Source organism: Lagenorhynchus albirostris, chromosome 16 (assembly GCF_949774975.1).
Source record: "Lagenorhynchus albirostris chromosome 16, mLagAlb1.1, whole genome shotgun sequence".
NCBI classification, from domain to species: domain Eukaryota; kingdom Metazoa; phylum Chordata; class Mammalia; order Artiodactyla; family Delphinidae; genus Lagenorhynchus; species Lagenorhynchus albirostris.
In genome coordinates, this window is record NC_083110.1 from 21,837,808 (window position 1) to 21,856,182 (window position 18,375).

Sequence of the window (18,375 nt, forward strand, 5' to 3'; positions counted from 1 at the left end):
ATACCCTGCAAATAAAGCCTTCAGGCAGATGACCTTGTCTGGGAACGTGGGCTGGGGTTGCTTCCTGTGACCATGCGGTTTGGCTCTGCCAACAATGCCTTCTCTGGGCTTCAAGAAGCTCCATTAGGGCTTCCCTGGTGGCGCAGTGGTTGAGAGTCCACCTGCCGATTCAGGGGACACGGGTTCGTGCCCCGGTCCGGGAAGATCCCACATGCCGTGGAGTGGCTAGGCCCGTGAGCCATGGCCGCTAAGCCTGCGCGTCCGGAGCCTGTGCTCCGCAACGGGAGAGACCACAACAGTGAGAGGCCCGCGTACTGCAAAAAAAAGAAGCTCCATTAGCTGTGTCAATCCCATATACAAGGGAGGTCTAGTGGTCTGTGTTAGACGACAGCCATGTGAAAAAAAACCAGAGAGGTTACCTGGACTGTGGCATGGTTGCTGAAAGAGCATATATATGCTTTGGTTACATTAATAGAGGTATAGAGAGAAGGGAAAGGGAGGTTCTTAGTTCAACTAAGCTTTCCTCTTGGTCAGAACACATATAAAATATTATATTCAGTTCTGGATACATTTTAGAGAAGAGGGGAGGTATTGGAGAGATCTAATAGGTTGCCTTAGAGGTGGTGAGCGTCCCGTCATTGACAGTATTCACGCAGAGGCTAGGGAAACAGTGTTCTGGGTTCTTTCTAGTGGAGTCTAAGATATGTATACATATCCCGGCCACATGTTGTGGAGCTGGCAAGTTTAAATTGCAATCCACTAAATAAATTGTGGTATAGTCACACCATAGAATACTGTGCAGCAGTGAGAATCAGCAATCTACAGAAACACACAACGTGGATGACACACACATAGTGTAGAGGAAAAGAAGGCAGACACCAACGAGTGCACCCTGTTGTCCCATTTATACGTAGTAGACAACCAGGCAAAACTAATCGAGGGCGGTGGAAGTCAGAGTGGCTGCCGATTGCCCTTGGGTTGGGTGGCAGCAACAGTGGCTGCACGAGGTGGGTGTCTGGGTGCTGATAACATTGTGTTTCTCCATCTCGGTGCTGGTGACACAGGTGGGTGCAGCTTGTGAGAATCCAGTGAACCCTATACTTAGGATGTCTGCACCTTTTTGCATGCATATTATACTTGAGTAAAAATAAAAATTTGTTAACCTGAAGATTCTGAAATCACGCAAGTGGGCTAGAGGCTAGGAGTATATATGTATTCTGCGGAGCTTCTGGAATTGACAGAGTGAGGGAGATAGAGATACAGAGAAGGGGCCAAACGACCCCTCCACCTGGGTGGCTGCTGGTGATCCATGGCCTGTGTGTTATGGAGGATGAGCTGATTTTCTCTTATTTTCACATTTCCTCAGTACCCAGATAATACATCTTAGTGACCACCGAGAGGCCAGTTCTGTGTGAAGCCTTTAAAAGGCTTCCTAAGCCGTGGTGGCCCATGAAGCAGCCTCTTTTCAAGGGACTCTTCTTTGCCAGTCACATACAGCATGGCTTTTCTTTTTTTTTTGGCCGTGCTGTGAGGCATGCAGGACCTTAGTTCCCCCACCAGGGATTGAACCTGTGCCCCCTGCAGTGGAAGTCCCCAGCATGGCTTTTCATGCAGGGCCACTGGGTGCCTTGGGTATGGGCAGCTGGGGTAGCCGTGCTCCTCTCTGTGTGGGGCAGAGAATTGTTCACATTTTTCCTGAAATGCTAAGTCCCCTTCCTCCCTCCTGACTGCTCTCTTGTGCTTCCTCCAGCTTTTTGGTCATGTTGCTGAGTGCCTGGGAGACTTCATGGAGAAAAAAAAAATCAAGGACAAGAAATTACCTGTGGGATTCACGTTTTCTTTCCCTTGTCGGCAATCCAAAATAGACGAGGTAAGACATTCTAGGATTATAATGCTCCACAGAAGCCCCATAGGGGAAATGCTAATGAACCCTTTCCCTTGACTACTTTTCCCTTTTGCTTACAGGATGGCTTGTGTATCTTGTATTTTTTAGAAATATTTGTAGAAATTAATGTAAGGTCATGATAATCATGTTTATTTTTTAATTGCTTTAATTATATATGTATTTTTGGAGACATCTTTTTTTTTTTTTTTTTTTTTTTTGCGGTACACGGGCCTCTCACTGTTGTGGCCTCTCCTGTTGCGGAGCACAGGCTCCGGACGCACAGGCTCAGTGGCCATGGCTCATGGGCCCAGCCGCTCTGTGGCATGTGGGATCATCCCGGACCGGGGCACAAACCCGCGTCCCCTGCATCGGCAGGCGGACTCTCAACCACTGCGCCACCAGGGAAGCCCGAGGGGACCATTTCTTAAACTCAAGCAAGTGAAGGAAAACAAAGTAGGTTTAGTGACCTTTCACAAGGCCTGTTGTTGGTACGAGTTTCCCTTGCTTTTGAGAACTGAGGCTTGATAGCCACACTCCCTGGGCAGAGACAGGGTGAGACACCCCTCCTCCCACAAGGAGAGGTGGGAGATGGCCTGGGAAGCGACAATGCTGGCTGTTTCCTTGTTCATCAGTGGCTGTGGCCCGAGTGCCATCCCTGTGTGGGCTGGGCTAGGCCCTGGGAAAGAGCTGCACGCAGACGTGGCCTGTCCCCCAGAGGTGCAGTCTTTCAGGGAAGGAGGCATTGCAGAAGTGGAGAGGGAACGTCCTCAGGGGCACAAGAGCCCCGCAGGGCAGGGCAGATGTGCCTGGCAGAGAATGAGTCAAAAGTGTGCCCCCCACCTGCCAGCCTTGATTCCCATCCGGAGAGGGCTTCCTAAACTGGGCATGCTGCCTGCCAGGAAGCCAGTGGGTCACAGGCTCTAATTATCCATCTGGAGACCTTTGCCCACTCCTCAAGGCTGCCTGGGACCTTCAAAGTTGTCCAAATCTAGACCAGCTGCCTTTTTCCACAGATGAGCAAAGTGGGCCTCAGAGGAGTTGGGGAAACGGCCCACAAGGAAATGGGCAGAAGTGGTGGGAATAGGATAAATCTCCTGATTTTCAACCCACGTTCTTTCCACAATACCATGTTCTCTGAGGCTTTTGGGGGCCTGAGGGTTGAAGGGAAGAAAACAGAGTATCCAGGGGCTTTTGGAATGCCTGGCTCGGCTGCAGGCTGCTGCTCGCCCTTCCCGGTGCATCCTGCAGGCTGTGTGGCTTTCAGAGCGCGGGGCAGCCCAGTGTGGACAAGCTTCCCATCGCTGTGTCCCCCCGGAGGCTACAGGGCTTGAACTGCAGCCCCTCCCAACCCTGCCGCATTTATAGTGACTTCCTCCATTCAGAGAAAAAGTTAAGTAGAACAATTATTTTTCTTTTCTAGTATCCTTGATTAAAAAAAAAAATACAGGGCTTCCCTGGTGGCGCAGTGGTTGAGAGTCCACCTGCCGATTCAGGGGACACGGGTTCGTGCCCCGGTCCGGGAAGATCCCACATGCCGCGGAGCAGCTGGGCCTGTGAACCATGGCCGCTGAGCCTGTGCATCTGGAGCCTGTGCTCCGCAACGGGAGAGGCCACAACAGTGAGAGGCCCGCGTACCGCAAAAAAAAAAAAAAATACAGATGCAATATGTAAAACTATTGAAATAATATAAAGGTGTCAAGCAAAAGGTAAAAATTCCTACCCTTCTACATTCCCAAGTGAATAACCGTTGGATGTCTGTCCTTAATGTTTCTCCATTAATATACACACAGAGATGGATCATATTGTATAAATTGTAGTGTCACCGCTTACAAATGGCGGTTAAGTTCCAAACTTGGGGAAGAGGCATGAATCATACATAGTCAGTGTTATCCTTTAATCTCAGGACGTGGCTCTTAGAAGTTCAGTAGCCAAAAATTATCTTAGCATTTTGTTTCTCTTCCCAATTTGCCTCTGACAAAAGTTCCTTGGGGCTGTGGAAACCAAGGTCTGGTTTGAAAGCGCAGAAAGGTGATCAGGTAATAACGGCATTTCTCTTGTTCTCTTTTTAAATGAAGTCTGGCTGTGCAGTTGACATCAGTTAGATTTGTGTGCCATGTGACACCACGGCACTGGCCAGCCACTGGCTGTATTTGAGGATGAGCTGCAGGTTTTTTCCCCATGGCAGCCCCCAGAGAAATCCATTGTGTGGATGGATAAACAGGAGGTGGGACAGAGTCTGGCTCTCTTACCCAGTGTGATCTGGAGTGAACCTCTCGTCCCCTCTGGGCCTCCGCTTCTGTCACTGTCCTTGAGCAGACCCCCAAGGGCCCTGGGGGTTCCGGGGGCCTCCCAGCCCTCTTCCAACCCCATCTGCTCTCCTTTGCAGGCCATCCTGATCACCTGGACAAAGAGATTTAAAGCGAGTGGAGTGGAGGGAACGGATGTGGTGAAGCTGCTTGAGAAAGCCATCAAAAAGCACGGGGTAACTTCTCACTGGCCACTTGCCTTGACTACCCGGAGGTGGGGGAGTGTGGGGAGAAGGCTGTGTGACCAAGGCTCTTTCAGGGGACAGTAGTGCATGGCCTGAGCCATCACATGGTGCGGGGGAGGGCAGTCCTTGAAGCCCCAGGCAGGTGAGTGGTGAGAGTTCCTGGTCTGGAAGGTCAGGGCTGGTTCAAAGCAGAGCTGTCCGAGGTGCTACCCCAAAGAGCCAAGCCCTTGGGCAGGGAGATGGCCTCCTACCAACAGGAGGGTAGCTGTGCAGGGAGCTGGCATGGTCGAGTGCAGCCTGCCGGCGTTGCATCAAGTGCAGAAGGAACATGGATGCAGTGGGGTGGTTTGCACAGGGCTGTGGCTCTGTGAGTAAAGTCCATTCTGAAAAGAATCTTAAGCCAGATGATGAAGGGCGCCTTGCCGTCTCCACAGCGTGACCACTGCGCTCTAATCCAGTGAATTTGAGTGCCAGCAGTAATGAAAGCAGCACCGCCCACGGGGGCAGTGGCGGCTGTGAAAATAGGAGCCCTCCCGCCAGGCTGTGTTGAAGCTTGTGATCTCTGCTCCACGTGTGTGTGGACGGTGACACCCCCTCTTCTCCCCCAAGGACTATGACGCCAACGTTGTGGCTGTGGTGAACGACACTGTGGGGACCATGATGACCTGTGGCTACGACGACCAGCAGTGTGAAGTCGGCCTCATCATTGGTAACGCCCACCGTGTCCTCGTCCCTTCCTGAAGCCGGTGTTTCCAGACGGCACCGCCTCCTCTCTCATGACTTCGTGAGGTCACAGCTTCTGATCTCGTCTCTCTCTCCAAGGCACGGGCACCAACGCGTGCTACATGGAGGAACTGAGGCACATCGACCTGGTGGAAGGCGACGAAGGGAGGATGTGCATCAACACCGAGTGGGGGGCCTTCGGGGACGACGGGGCCCTGGAGGACATCCGCACCGAGTTTGACCGGGAGATTGACCGGGGCTCACTCAACCCCGGGAAGCAGCTGTGAGTCCCACCCTTTCTAACTAGTCACATAGAGGACTTAGGGGACACTTAACGGAAGATTTGGGGTGGGAAGTGAGAGGGACAGGAAGCCAGGTGATCAGAATAGGAAAAGCCCATCAAGTGTGTGTTGTCTCTCACTTCTTTGGAGAGATACACAGCTGTGAGGTCTGCAGCTTTAAAAGCGTATTTTATTTTATTTTTATTTTTTAATTTTTTTTGGCCACACGGTGCGGGTTGTGGGGTCTCAGTTCCCCGACCAGGGATCAAAGAGCATATTTTAAATGATTTTCTCTTTGTTTAATTACACTGTTATTGTGTCCTTGCAAAACATTTTGAAAATTAAAAGCACAGAGTCATTAGCACAAAGCTAAGGTTTAAAAGCGTTTCCATATGCTGTCCTCCCTAGGGTTGCTGTTCAGGTGGGAGAGGCCATCCGTTCATTCAGCACACATTCTTGAACTCTTAGGATGTGCCAGCTCTGTGCTAGGCTCCAGGGATACAAAGTAGCACCTTCCCTTCTAGGACTTAAGGTCTCGTTGGGGAGGGAAGTCACACGTGCAAATACCTGTCACGCAGAGGAGTCGGTGAGAGCCGTGTGAGTCGTGCAGACCTTGGTGAGACCTTCCTCCATGTCACGTATAGGCAGATGGGTCAGAGCTGATAAAGAACATCACATCGGACTTCTTGGGCAAGTGGGTTTTGGCCTTGGGGAACTCTGGCTACAGAAGTATGAGAGATATTATTCAGGCTGGTGTGGGCATTGCTTCCTTTGAGCTACTTGTTTCCTGAAGTGCACACTCATATTTCTCTGTGATGCTAGCGTGCTGCCAGCTCTCTTTGATCGACCTCCCAGCAGCCTTGTCCTGGAGTTGGATGCTGTCAGCCCTCTGGGAGATGCTCATTGACCCTGTTGGCTTAACAGCCCTTATCCCATGTCAGAGAGACGCTGTCAGGGAGTTGATTTGTCATTTGGAAACCTATTTTACCTATTACCCAGGCTGGTGACTGGGCTTTCCGCCTGAGTTAATGGAATTGTATAAATGACCAGCCCCCCTCCACTGGGAGTTGTGGTAGTGAATAAATGAGGTCTCTCACTGAGAGAATCCTGAGTTCTTAGGCAGCGTTGAATATCTGCTTTGCATGCTGAAGCACCAACCACCTTGGTAATAAAGAGCCCCAGCTCTGATAGCCAAAGGTTTTGCCCCTCAATCTATTGACCTAACCCCCAATTCTAAAACCTGACCCCAGCTGACAGGAAACTATTTACTGTGCCTGCTTATACATGTCAGTGGAGATCTATGCTTGATTATACTACTGCCTCAGGCCCCTCTGGGTTTACTCTGTACTCTGTGGCATATGTAACATATTACATCTCTAAAATCCTCAAATGTCCACGTTCCCAAGCACATATGACCCCAGGGGTTTCAGATAAGAAATTACGTACCTGTAGTTACTATCAATCACTTGATCAGAAGTCACCCTTCTTAGCAGAGCAGGTAGGGCAGTTACCTGTGATAACTGAGCAGATATGGCCCAGGCCCTTGTCTGTTTCCTTAGCCTCAGTGTAGGGATCCTACATGGCTTGGGTGGAAACCTGGATTCTCTGCCATCCTTTTTTTTTTTTTTTTTTTTTTTTGCGGTACGCGGGCCTCTCACTGCTGTGGCCTCTCCCGTTGTGGAGCACAGGCTCCGTACGCGCAGGCTCAGCGGCCATGGCTCACGGGCCCAGCCGCTCCGCGGCATGTGGGATCTTCCCGGACCGGGGCACGAACCCGTGTCCCCTGCACCGGCAGGCGGACTCTCAACCACTGCGCCACAGAGAAGCCCCTCTGCCCTCCATTTTGACGTAGTTCTAAATTTCTCTAAAGGGCTGAACCACATCCTCAGGCTGAACTGTGAACTGGGCTCACAGTTGGCTTGCAATAAACATTCTTGGAATGGTGTATGAATAGGGGATGGATGCAAGGACGGGTGGATGGATGGATGGGGGAGTGGAAGATGGATGGTGGATGAGAGATGTGACTGAGTGACTAGGAAATGGGTGGCTGGCTAAACAGGTAAATGGATAAAACAGTAAGAAGGGTGGGGTAAAGTCCATCTCCAATATGCTTCCCTGCTTACTGATTACCATAGGTCAGGTCTTGGTAGGAACAGTTCCAAAGAGATGACAGATGCTTGAGTTGTATCATCTATTCCTAGAACTAGGCTATTGGCCAGAGAGTGTTTTGCCAAAGTAAATTTACCTGGTCTCTTAGATTTCTGCCTGATTTTGGGGGTCTTCCCTATGTCTTCTGTGCAATGCCAAGTTCTCCAAAGCCCTTTTGTTTTCCAAGGGAAAGGTGTTTGCTTCATTTGACTGATGGGGAAATTAAGGCACTAGGCTACGGGGATAGGGCAAAGCTGGCCCAAGGCTCTTTGTTGAGGTTTAATCTGGGTTAAGTTTGGGGTTTTCTGTCCTGTTGGAAAGTACATGTTTTTCATAGTGAGCTTCCAGAATGTCTAAGAGGCATCTCATCATTTATGAACAAAAATCATCAAGGATGGTCTAGAGGAATGGTTTTCTTTCTTTTTTTTTTTCAGGAATAGATTTTTTTATTTTAATTTTTTAACATTTTAAAAACGTATAGTACATGCTTCTTTATGTATTTAGGCTTTCTACTTCTTATGATAATTTTCTTTATTTATTTTGTAACCCAAGTATATCTTAGGTCCTGGTCTATGTAATTAAGTCTATGTAAGTCTCTAAGTTCAGATTCTGTTTCTATCATACATTCAGTTTTGGCATCTGATGTATTAATTAGCCCCTTTAAGCCTCAGTTCATTTATCTTTAAAATGAATAGAAATAATACAATTATATCATATGGATGTTTGGGGATCAAATCATATAAGGAATGTAAAGCACTTAGCAATACCTGGTATCTGGTAAGCACTGACAAACTATTACCAAGTTATTGTTACATAAATAGTTTATCCTGAGCCATCTTGATCAATGGCACCACTGCTCAAATAGGAAGGTAACCCCCAAACAAATAATCTATATCAACATCTGTTTCTCTGCCTTTGACATTAATTTAAAAAATATTTACCAAGGGCATACTATCCTCAAGGTTCTGCTCTAGGCACTGTGGATGTGGAAGTGACAAAATAGACTGAAAGGAACGAAAACCAAAACACACATACAATGCGTTTTCATTCTATTAACCTTTTAGAGAAATGTTTTTCTTTTCTTTCTTTTTTCGCCATGCCACATGGCATGCAGGATCTTAGTTCCCCGACCAGGGATTGAACCTATGCCCCCCTGCAGTGGAAGCATGGAGTCCTAACCACTGGACCGCTAGGGAAGTCCCCTAGAGGAATGTTTTTCATTAGAATTACATTAAAAAATAATAATTTTTTTTAAAAAGGGGAATTTCCTGGTGGTTCCATGGTTAGGATTCTGTGCTTTCACTGCTGGGGCCCCAGGTTCAATCCCTGGTCGTGGAACTAAGATCCCACAAGCCACGTGGTGTGGCCAAAAAAATAAAAATAAAATAAAATAATAAAGAAGAATTACATAGAGCCCTTTAAAAAGCATACTGTTGCCCAGGCATCCTCCCACCCTACTGACCTTCCCTCCCAATTCTGATTCATTTGGCCTGGGCTGAGGCCTGTCTTTAGGAGCTTAAAAGTGATTCCAGTTTTTAACCGGGGTTGAAAACATAGGTGTGTTAGCTCTTTGTAAAGGCTCTGTGCCCAGGTGGGCTCTAGCCCACTATGCACCCCCTCATCTGTTTTGACTGAAGTTTGCATTTACTGAGTACTGACCATCCATGGCTGACAGGAGGGGTAGTGGCACAGTGGCTCCTACCTTCATTGGTGATTGCTGCTTCAGGACCACGGGGGAACGGCCCTGAGTATTCAGGAACCCCACCCTAGCCCCCAAGCTAGAAGGTCTCTCTCTAAAAAGGATCAGACGTGGCCTTCCTCCCTGTCGCCCTCCATCCTGGGCCTTTGTTGTTTTGGTCCCATACCTGTCTCCTACGGTAGATGTCAGCCCTACCTTCTTTCGTTTTAAATTCCCTGTCTCCTCTTCCTGTCTTCTTGGGCCTCTGGCTCTTTTTCTCTGTTTTGTCTGGAATTCTGAATCCCATTTCCCTGTGATTCCTTCTCACATCTTTCGAAACAAAGGAGACACCACCCCACAAAACAGCAGTAGCAGTGATCATAACAGCAGGAAGGTTTGGTCTGGAAAATTCTTTGGCCTGAATGTTGGTGGAGTAACTCCACTTCTTTTCAAGTCATCCCCAAACACCTGCTTACTTACTGTGGCTCTGCCTGCTGCATGGAATCTCTCAGCAGCTCTAATCCTCATTAGGTGGCCACAGACCTCACCCTCCTTCTCTGTCCCTGCGCTGCCTGTCGGGGCAGACCCTGGCTGCCAAGGGAACTCCTGATCGGCGTGCAAGTCCTTGCTCTCCTGTCTGAATGTGGTCCCCCCCCACCTTCCCAGTCTCCCCCAGGCCTGTGCCCACCAGCAGGCAGTGAGGTTGCAACACCGTGGTGCTGCCCACCGGCCTGGGGTTGTAGGCACCTGACTGCTGAGAAGCAGATCACGACTTGCTTGGTTTCACTGGAGGCTCATGAGAAGTGCTGTTTCCTCATTCTGCTGCTCTGACAGGGACTCTGGGGACTGAGAAAGGACAGGCTCCTGGCCTCGGGCTTCCTTTATCTGGAAAGGGGGATGGTAGTATCTATGTGTCTGAGACCATCGTGTAGAAAGGGGAGTAGATCATTCTGAGTGTCTCCAGATGGCAGAGCAAAAAGCAGTGGGTAGAGGGGTGTCAGGCAAGGAGGCTGATTTTTGTTCATCTGAAGGGGGAAGAACCTTCCTATTGTCATACTTGCCCAACAGGGGGGCAGACTACCTAGAGGAAGTGAGCTGGAGGTGGACAAGCACAGACTGGGTTAGGGGTGGGGCTAGTGGCTGCTAGCGCAATAGTAATACAGGTAACATTTAATGATACTGTCTATGAGATAGGCAGAACAGCACAGTGATTAGAGCATAGAATCTGGGGCTGGATTTAACTGGATTAAAAATGTGGATTTGCCACTTATCAGCCCTGTGACGATGGGCCTCTCTATGCCTCAGTTTTCTTTTTTTTTTGCGGTACGCGGGCCTCTCGCTGTTGTGGCCTCTCCCATTGCGGAGCACAGGCTCTGGACGCGCAGGCTCAGCGGCCATGGCTTACAGGCCTAGCCGCTCTGCGGCATGTGGGATCTTCCCGGACCGGGGCACGAACCCGTGTCCCCTGCATCGGCAGGCGGACTCTCAACCACTGCGCCACCAGGGAAGCCCCTCAGTTTTCTATTTTTTAAAATTTTCTGTAAACATGTTATGAATACTTTTTTTTGAATTGTATTTAATTTATCTTTTTATACAGCAGGTTCTTATTAGTTATCTGTTTTATACTTATTAATGTATATGTGTCAATCCCAATCTCCCAATTCATCCTACTGTGCCTCAGCTTTCTTATCTGTGGAATGGGGATAATGATAATGTCTATCTCATAGGGTTGTAATGAGGATGAAACAAGTTAATCCATATAAGGTGCTTAGTTAAGTATGAAACACAGAGCCAGGGTCACAGCACTCACTCATCAGGCACCGTAGCACTTTACCTATTTCAATCCCTATCCTCCATACAACAACCTTAAGGGTAGGCCCTGCCACTAGGCCCATTAAACAGGTAAAGAAACTGAGGCCCAGAGAGGTAAGTAACACAGTAAGTGTCAGGGCTGGGTTAAGCCCAGGAGTCTGGCTCCTTTCTGCTCTGAGTCTCCAGATTAGGCTGCACACAGGCTGTTCCCACAGGTGTTTGGGGCAGCAACTGGGCAGGGCAGCTAGGACTCAGAAGGGTGCTCTCCTGCCAGGGATCCTCAACACAGCTGTGGCTGGGGAGGTCCTGTCTGGTCCTGTCCAGAGCAGAACAATGAGAACTAGTGTTTCTCTGCCCCTTGTTTCGGGGCTAGGGAGGACCGTGTGCTCAGGTCACAGCAGCATCCCTGGCTCCTGGGCCTGGCTCTGAATGGCACAGATCGTTTTGCTGCGTCACGGCCAGCTCCGGGTGTGCCAGCTGGGCTCCCCCTGAGGAGAGGCTGGCTGCCCGGATGCGGACCTGCCTCCTATCTGTCCTGCTCAGGGCTTCCTCCTTGCCCTTGGTCAGCCAGGATTCGGGACCTGGATCTGGCTCAGATATGTCATCGAGCCCCAGTCCCTGGCGGCCTCTCCCCTGCGGTGTTGGGCTCAAAATGCTGTTGCAGCCACAGAGCCCACACCTCCCACCACACCTCCCAAGGGAGGCGGGAGAGCGGATCCACTGGGACTGGCCTGTGGCTGAATGTGGCCGGAGCAGTAGGATGAGCTGACTGGTTTTAAGCTACTTGGAGCCCTCTCCTGGAGTGGAGGGGCCCATCACTGGGGAAGGAGTGAGTTCCCCAAAGCACATTCCTGGTCCTCTTGGCTGGAGAAGATCATGGATGCCAGGGAGGTGACCAGCGACAGAGGTCCCATGGGGAAAGGCTGGATTTCAGCCCTGTCATCTTCCCTTGGGGAAGACATTTTCCCTTTCTGAGCTGGGAAATGGAGAGAATACTTCCTGGCCACCTTCCCACAGGGATTGGAGAGCTCCCTGATAGGGTGATGAAAATGAAAGCCCTTTAAAAAGTACAGCATTGGGAATTCCCTGGTGGTCCAGTGGTTAGGACTCTGTGCTTACACTGCTGGGGCCCGTGTTCGATCCCTGGCTGGGGAACTGAGATCCTGAAAGCCGTGTGGAATGGCCATAAAATATATATATATATATATATATATATATATATATATATAAAATAAAATAAAAAGTAAGGCATAAAGTTTTGTAAGAGATGATCATATTCTGCTCATTTCTGTCTGGGGGCCTTCTCGTCAACCCCAATCTAAATCCTTATGTTTCCCCGCCTCCAGGCAGCCTTCCCTGCTGGCCCCTGCCCCTTGGTGCTCTCCTCCTGTTTCCTACCCTGGGGGTGGGGGTGGGGTCTGGATGACCCCTGTTCCCCCGCTGTGTGCTTGCTGTTTGATCACACAAGTGCGTGGTCTTGCCTGCTAGTGAGAATGTGAGCTTGTGAGGGGTTGGGCCGTGCCTTCCTCTCCTTTTGTGTCTCTCTCACCCTTTAAGAACTGCCCCACTGGTGGGTACGTAAGAATGACTGACAAGTGCCTGGGCACTTTTCTCCTGCAGGTTTGAGAAGATGGTCAGTGGCATGTACATGGGCGAGCTGGTCCGATTGATCCTGGTCAAGATGGCCAAGGAGGGCCTTTTATTTGAAGGGCGGATCACCCCGGAGCTGCTCACCAGAGGGAAGTTTAACACCAGTGACGTGTCAGCCATTGAAAAGTAGGTGCCTCCCCTCAAGGCTTTCTGGGGGTGTGGGGCAGAGAAGAACGACAGGCCCCTTGTTACCACTTAAGTCCTGGTTTGCTGGGCTTCTCAAGAGTGTCAGGGCTTTCTGGGCCAGTCTCCCCTCTCTCTTAGCTCACCCATCCTGGGCTGCTCCACACACACACCCCCCTACCTGATTAGAATCCTGTTGGTGAACAGGAGCTGACTGAGCCCAGGTTCGGTTAATTCCCCCTTGGGATATCAGGACCTTCTCCAGACAATGTTCCAGGGAAACATAGTGACCTCAAGATCATTAGGTGTTCCCTGAAGAAAGGGTTCTGTGACCAATAGGATTGGAAAATACTTAGAGAAGTACAGTATTCATTAGCATATTAAAGAAAACCCAGTTCACCTTGGTTAACTGGTCATTTCCCAAATTTCCCTTGTGCCTGAAACACCCTCTGCCTCCTCCCTCCCCACTCTGTCTCGGCCCCCACATTGTCTCACTTGTTCACCGCCACAGGTGTTCCCTGGCACAAGTTTGAGAAACATTGGTTAACAGATGAGATAGGACAGATAGACGTAGAAGGATAGTCCAGCCAGCCCCCTGGCTGCTACCTTTTGGCCTCAACATAAGAAACCCAGACTTCTCTGTCTCGACTGTTATTTGCAGGTCTTGGGTGAACTTGATGCCAGGCAGTTTGGTGTAGGCAGGCGGCTCCACATCTGAAGGGCTCCTGACCTGTGGCCAGTTCCGTGCGCCACCAGGTTCTATTCCTGGTTCAGGAGACTCCACGTAGCCGTGTAAGGCCACCTGTTTTTTTTTTTTTTTTTGTGGTACGCGGGCCTCTCACTGTTGTGGCCTCTCCCGTTGCGGAGCACAGGCTCTGGACGCACAGGCTCAGCGGCCATGGCTCACGGGCCCAGCCGCTCCGCGGCATGTGGGATCTTCCCGGACCGGGGCATGAACCCGTGTCCCCTGCATCGGCAGGCGGATTCTCAACCGCTGCACCACCAGGGAAGCCCATGGCCACCTGTTTAAGGATAGGGCTAGCTTGGTGCCAGAAATGCCCTTTCATTTCCACACGAGGCGGTCATCCCACTGCCCCTGCTGTGGTCCTAGAAATTCAGAGCCAGTGGCATCATAGCTCTGGCTATAATGTAAGTGGAGAGGGGTTTATCTGAACTTACTCTTATTTCCCATCCGAGTCCTGGCATTTGTCCTAGGATCTCTCCTTTAGGAGCAGTTGGTACAGAGCTACAGTCAATAGGGAGGCACACTACTGAGTTTCCAGTCATCTCTCTTCTCAAGTCACCTGGTCAACTGTTGGGAGGGGAGGGAGAAAGAGGCTCATGGTTTGTCTTCAGAATCATTGACAAAGTCAGGAAATGCCTGCCTTCCTCTGGGCCTGTTTCTGGTGTTGGCTTTTAGGTTACCAAGAAACAAAACCCACTTGAACTAGCTCAAGAAGGCATCTATATTGTAGTAAAGTTTATCTCAAAAAAAAACATCTTACCAGTGCAGATGTTGGAAGCATTCTCTTTAAAATCAGGAGCAAGACAGTATCACCCGTTTCTATTCAGCATTGTCCTGGAGCCTTAGCCAAATTTTTTTTAGGAAAGAAAAGAAATTAAAGGCATAAGAATCAAAAACAGAGGAAGTAAAACTGTCGTTATTTGCAGATCGTATTTGTTTGTATGGAACACCAGAAATATCTAGACAAGTGATTAGAATAACAGGAGAGGTTAGGAAGATATCTGGAGATAAGATACAAAAATTAATTATATTTCTATATATTGACAGTAATTAAAATATGTATATATTTTAAAATCTTTTATTTTAGAATATTTTTAGACTTACAGAAAAATTACAAAGATAGTACATATCCCTCACCCAGTTTTCCCCACTGTTAACATTTTACCTTAATATGGTATATTTAAAATATGTGTGTGTGTGTGTGTGTATAAAGAATATATATATCTTCTTTTCTTTTTTAAAGACCACATCTACAATAGTAATAAAACTATACACTGGAGTGAATCCAGCAAAAGATATACAAAGAATGTATGTATGCAGCGAATTAAAATTTGACCGGAAGACATCAAGGAAGAATGTGTAAGAATGCAGGGGCAACTCACAGACCCAAAGAGCAGGAGATTTCCCCCAGGCCTCCTGGGCACTGAGCCCTGGGGTGGAAGCATCTATTTCTCCACCTGTTCAGGGCCCAGGTGGTCTGGCTTGTTCACTTCTCTCCGTTTGTCTGACATGTCATAACCCAGCCTAGTACAGTTTTTCCTCTCGCTGCCTCCTGACTTCTTATGGAGGAGACCCTTTCTCAGGCTCTTCTCAGGCATTTGACTGCCTTCATCCCATGTCGTACACACATGGTGAACGGTGAGTTCACCTCTCCAGGACCTTCAAACCTCAGTGCTTTGCACTGCCTGCTGTGGTCCTTAACTCACAAGTATTGGCCTCTGACCTCACAGGAATAAGGAAGGCCTCCACAACGCCAGAGAAATCCTGACCCGCCTGGGAGTGGAGCCGTCTGATGACGACTGTATTTCGGTCCAGCACGTGTGCACCATTGTCTCGTTCCGCTCTGCCAACCTAGTGGCTGCGACGCTGGGCGCCATCCTGAATCGTCTTCGAGATAACAAGAGCACACCCAGGCTGCGGACCACGGTTGGTGTCGACGGGTCTCTTTACAAGACGCACCCACAGTGAGTCTGCCCTTTGCTATAATTGGCACTCAATACCCGCCTGGGCTAAGGACTTTCTCCAGAGGGCAGACTTTTGCACCCAGTGAAGGTTTCTGGCAGACAAGATAATACGTAGTTCTGGGCAGAAAGGTCAGAGTTGCCCACCTGGGGAAGTATCCAGCCCTTAGCCCTGGTGTTGCTTCTGCACTGCACTGTCATCTCTCCTCATTTCATAAGTCTTGGTAGAGATTTCTATAGCTGCCAGGAGCACTGGGTGGAATATGTCTGTATCTTGAATTCTCTTGCTTGTCTGCATTTCATCAGGGACCTTCATCCTCACTGTAGCTCGGGTCATAGGTGTAGTGCCCACATTCCTATTTTAGAAGCTCCGATGAGTTTCTAAAGCCCCTCAAACCCTCAGATAGTACTTTTTAAAAATGGGTAACTTGTTGATGCTTTGCATCTGAGAGACAGAGAGGGATTAAGTTGTTAAGTGGTCCCCATTGATGCTGCCTTCTTGTCTATTGGACGCCTTAGCGTCAAAAGCCTTCAGTGGCCACTAAGGACATGGCCTGAATCTATTAAAAAGGCTAAAGGTGAATTCTAAGTCTTCATGTTCCGAATTTTAACAAGAACTGCCTGCGACGTGATTTTTTTGTACAGGATCTCAGGTATTTCTCCCATTGTATATATAATGTGCCTGTGAAGTGGCCTTGCAGGTACTGTGCCTTCGTACCCAGTTCTAGTAACAGTTAAATAAGGATTGACTTAAACTGAAATAGTTCAGTGTTGCTGAGGGGATAGGGTTTGAGCTCGTTAGCTGCTATTATCTGCCAGGTTCATAATTTTATTTCTTTATATTCTTAGAGTTTTTGTCAAATTCTTGATAATGCAATTAGCCATCTTTTTTTTTTTTTTTTTTAATTTCTTGGCTAATTTTTGGACAAGACAGCTTAGGGATTTACATCACATTAAAATAATTTTCTACTTGCGGTAAAATACGCATAATATAAAATTTATCATCTTAGCCATTTTTTGAGTGTACAGTTCAGTAAATTTAAGTACCTTCACACTGTTGTGCAGGCATCACCACCAGTCATCTCTACTATTTGCCTTATGTATTGAGGTGCTCCTGTGTTGGGTGCATAAATATTTACACTTGTTATATCTTCTTCTTGGATCGATCCCTTGACCATTACACCAGTCATCTCTAGAACTCTGTCATCTGCAACATCACATTTTAAAAAATAACTTTGATTAAATACTGATTATTTCAGGAATAAAATATTTTTGGTATAGAAACTTCAGATAGTTCAGAAAATTACAAAGAGAATAGAAGTCATTGTTAACCCCATCCCCTGGAGTTGACCGCTGTTAACATTTTGAGGTTCCGGTTTCCCAGTTTCCCATGGCAGGCAGCCTTCCATACTTACAACAGACCTCAGACCTGGAGAAAGTTCTGTGTCTCACTGAGTCCTGTCCTAAAGTCCTCTTCTAACCACTAAAAAATATCCCTAGTCTTGGGGGCTGAGGGAAAGGGCCAAGCGAAAATGGAAAACAAGAGAGATTCTTGCTTGATTGAGCCCTTGCTCAGCGCCAGTTATTCATCGAAGATGTGATGAACTCACTGAGTTCCCACCACATCACTGTCAGCCAGATGCTGTCATCCACATTGACTCCAAGGTTAAGTAACGGAACAAGGTCCCCTGGTACGGAAGTGGGGACACTCACCCTATCTCCTGGTCTGACTTTTAAACACTGGGCTCTTTTGGGTTCTTTGTTGACCACTGTGCTGTATTATCTCCTTGTCATGGTAGACAACATTTTTTTGGACCCTGAATTTTCTGTATTTGATATTCTTTTTTTTGTTTGTTTTGGCCTCATGGCGTGTGGGATCTTAGTTCCCTCACCACGGATCAAACCTGTGGTCCCCTGCAGTGGAAGTGCAGAGTCCTAACCACTGGACCACCAGGGAAGTCCCTCGATATTCATGTAACAATGAGAGCCCTCTCTTTTTATGTGTCACTGTGGGTGATTTCAGTTTCCCCTTTTTACCTGTCTGCATTTGGTAACTTTTCTACAGTGGGTGTGTTGTGTGACTGGAGTAATGCGGAAAGCAAGTGTAGAAAATGGAATTAAGGTGTACAAGAAGAAAGAAAGGGGTCCTGGAGGTCCCTACAGTCCGGCTCAGTCGGCTATTGTGGCCTCCACACCCCAGGTATTCCCGGCGTTTCCACAAGACCCTGAGGCGCTTGGTGCCCGACTGCGATGTGCGTTTCCTCCTCTCGGAGAGTGGCAGCGGCAAGGGGGCTGCCATGGTGACCGCGGTGGCCTACCGCCTGGCTGAGCAGCACCGGCAGATAGAGGAGACCCTGGCCCACTTCAGTCTCACCAAGGATACGCTGCTGGAGGTGAAAAGGAGGATGCGGGCCGAGATGGAACTGGGGCTGGGCAAGCAGACGCATGACAAGGCCGTCGTCAAGATGCTGCCCTCCTTTGTCCGGAGCACTCCCGACGGGACAGGTGAGGACCTCTGTTGGGGGCTGACACGCCCCTCCCGCTTCTCATACCAGTGGCTGAGTCACGGTGGAGCTGCAGGGTGGTTGGCTTCTCCAGTGGATGCTCTGCACTGGGGTGGCATGATTTTGGCAAGAGCTACAAACTCACTCAAACCTCTCTCTTCCATTTTTACCACCGTGTGTAACTCAAGGCAGTCTATTTCCCCTGGTCCAGCCTCCCAGGCAGGCGCTGTCTCTAAAACCACAGCCCTGTTCAGAATTAGAAAGTGTTCTTAAGAGAACAGAGCTGGGCAGATCCCGAAGCACTGAGCTTGCTATAGGGCCTCTGATAAACACAGGAAAGTAGAAGAAGGATAAACACTCACTGCCGCTTCCTA

At 48.8% G+C, this 18,375-nt stretch overlaps 1 protein-coding gene across 1 annotated transcript in view; it reads left to right on the forward strand.

Annotated features, from left to right (window-relative positions):
• HK1 (hexokinase 1) overlaps positions 1-18,375 on the forward strand; it is a 70,975-nt gene that overhangs the window by 34,384 nt on the left and 18,216 nt on the right. The window contains exons 4-10 of the mRNA XM_060125519.1: positions 1,751-1,870; positions 4,272-4,367; positions 4,986-5,085; positions 5,199-5,382; positions 12,639-12,794; positions 15,267-15,500; positions 17,698-18,002. Coding sequence (XP_059981502.1) covers positions 1,751-1,870; positions 4,272-4,367; positions 4,986-5,085; positions 5,199-5,382; positions 12,639-12,794; positions 15,267-15,500; positions 17,698-18,002 — 1,195 coding nt within the window. The remainder of the gene's footprint in view (positions 1-1,750; positions 1,871-4,271; positions 4,368-4,985; positions 5,086-5,198; positions 5,383-12,638; positions 12,795-15,266; positions 15,501-17,697; positions 18,003-18,375) is intronic.